This window comes from Drosophila tropicalis, unplaced genomic scaffold (genome assembly GCF_018151085.1).
Source record: "Drosophila tropicalis isolate 14030-0801.00 unplaced genomic scaffold, ASM1815108v1 contig_573, whole genome shotgun sequence".
In the NCBI taxonomy this organism is placed as follows: domain Eukaryota; kingdom Metazoa; phylum Arthropoda; class Insecta; order Diptera; family Drosophilidae; genus Drosophila; species Drosophila tropicalis.
The window spans coordinates 5,411,033-5,413,371 of NW_027173049.1; the positions used below are offsets into that span (position 1 = coordinate 5,411,033).

Genomic DNA, 2,339 nt, shown 5'->3' on the forward strand with positions numbered 1-2,339 from the left:
GCCGGGCTCTGCTTTATGGTAACAGAACCTCTAATGCCGCAAATAATTTAAAGAGTAATCTGTAAAAATGTAGCAAATTTACTAAAAACACGAACTCAACTTGTCGTACAAATATTTTGTACATTTGAACTTTTTTTCACTATTTCTATCCAAAAATATAACATTGGAACATTCCCAATAAAATATAATGGAAAACAGACAGATCTTTGGTACTTTATGTTTGAATCTTGTGGTTGACCCTTTTCCGACAATGCCCATATATTCAATCGAACCCAAAAGAACACACAATAAACATTGATACACAAATAAAAACTACAAATATACGAGTTCTTATTTCACCATTCACATTCAAAGTTAAGCCCGTAATTTTGCAAGTTTTGTATCAAAACCTTTAAAAACACAGTTTTATTCAAAATGTATATTTCATGTATGATTTCCACAACATAGTGACAAGCATCTATTATATTGAGTTCATTCCATCGTACCAACTGCCACTTGGGGGTCACTGTCACTTGGTCCGGGCCTTGGGTCATCATCTGACCCTGATGTACCGACAACCTGAGTTGGTTTGCGTTGATCATCTAGACTATTACTGACATTGGCCATTTCAAGATATTTATTGGTTTCTTCGTCAGTAAGAATTGTAAACTTGTTGTACCTTTCCCCTACAATGGCAATGGTAATATTCTGCAAACAAATTATTTCAGTTTAGGCGCAAAAGAACACAAAACAAATAATATACCAATTGAGACCAATTTTCGCTTTTAGTAATCAATTCATCATTTGAAAGAGAACCCCGAATTGCATTTATACCATGGCAAATAATTTCATCTGTGGTACAATCGTTAAAACTACCAAGATGGCGTTCTAAGTAAGTCCTGGCACTTTGAGACCTAGATCCTATAGACATTGCTTTGCAGTTAATGTAATTAGCGGAAGGTACCACTTGATAAATATGTGGACCCTTTTCATCATATCCAGCAACAAGCAGTCCTACGCCAAAAGGACGCCGATCATATCTTTGAGTAGTAGTTTGCATTTTGTTTCCTAAATTTGTTATCAAACGGGAAATCGGGTAAATGCTTTCGTAAGAATGTTTGTAATTTAAGCATTCAGAGCGCAACCACTTGCTCAGCACTCGAGCATCGGCCGTAATGCCAGCAATCGAAATACCCAAGTGGTCGTCAATCGGAATAATTTTGCGCTGCGAAGCAGATAACTCCGATAAAGGTTTGCACAAAGCAACAAGAACAGAGTGAGATTTTTTTTTTAAACCAACAGTAGCCGTTCCAAGTTTAACAGCCTCCATCGCATACTCTACTTGATGCAGACGACCTTGTGGACTCCATACTGTAACATCACTATCATATTGATTGCGAAACTAAATTAAAATATTGGGATTAATAACTTTGTATTCGTTACAACTTAGAAAAAAAATTATCTCCTCACCATTCTTCAAAAGCAAAGCTTTACCCGTGTCTGGAGTGAATAATGACAAACAGTTTATTGTATTGAAGATGGACAGAAAACAAACTGATGATATCGATAAACATCTTTATCGATATCATCAGGTTGTTTTCTGTCATCTTGGTGGATATGAATCACAACCGTATACTACCCAATTCCCACTAAAAACATTTTCAAGAAACATCAACACGTGAACTTTTACTTAAAGCCCGATTCTCACTAAATCCATCGCTGGGGAATACTTAATATTAACAGTGGATGTAAAACAGCGATTAACACTACACCACCCACCATCTCTTAACAGCTGCCGTAGACATATTAAAACTCTGCATGTAAACTTTATCTTTCAGATTGGTCAGCGATTTTCGTTGCCAAATGTTTCTTTCCGTTTGTTTTTTGTCATTCATTGTTTACATTTTTGCTATATGATATACATAAATGCCAATCAAAGGCATGTGGCTGTTAAACTTAAAACTAAATGCATTTGTTTAACGTTCGAAAATAAAAATTATTTGAACTGATTAAATATTTAAATCGGCAATACTGCCGATAGGTTCTTATATGTATTTAATTAAATACGTGCAATATGTTATGTTTAGGTTCAATTTAGTTGAAACGTTACTAAAGGGATGCTTTTAAAACATACATACACATACGCATGTACATATAAACATGGGCAAAGGCTTACAAATAAGTATGTATAACTCAATATATATTCAAAATATTAAACTTTTTAGAGCGAAGCTCTCTTAGGCGCGTGGCGGTAGGAAATTATTTTTAAAAATCGTCAGACGTCAGATCTGCAGCGCGTCAGATTTTTGTTTATCTTCACTGCTCGTGAGAGACAAGGACCGACGACACTGAAACACCCG

At 35.4% G+C, this 2,339-nt stretch overlaps 1 protein-coding gene across 1 annotated transcript; it reads right to left on the bottom strand.

The window, feature by feature from the left end:
* Positions 1–363: 363 nt before the first annotated feature.
* Positions 364–1,523, bottom strand: Prosalpha6 (Proteasome alpha6 subunit). Its single transcript, XM_068287641.1, has 3 exons — positions 1,450–1,523; positions 743–1,381; positions 364–687 (listed from the first exon to the last, which is right to left on the bottom strand). Exons 1-3 carry the CDS (start codon positions 1,450–1,452, stop codon positions 472–474), a joined length of 858 nt encoding a protein of 285 aa, XP_068143742.1. The 5' UTR covers positions 1,453–1,523; the 3' UTR covers positions 364–471.
* Positions 1,524–2,339: the final 816 nt, after the last annotated feature.

What these genes read in the sequence shown, in the direction of transcription:
- Prosalpha6 (XM_068287641.1), bottom strand. An exon ending in GCGAAAATTGGTCTCAATTG is followed by an intron (nt 688 to 742) that starts GTATATTATTTG and finishes ATTTGTTTGCAG; the next exon opens with AATATTACCATTGCCATTGT.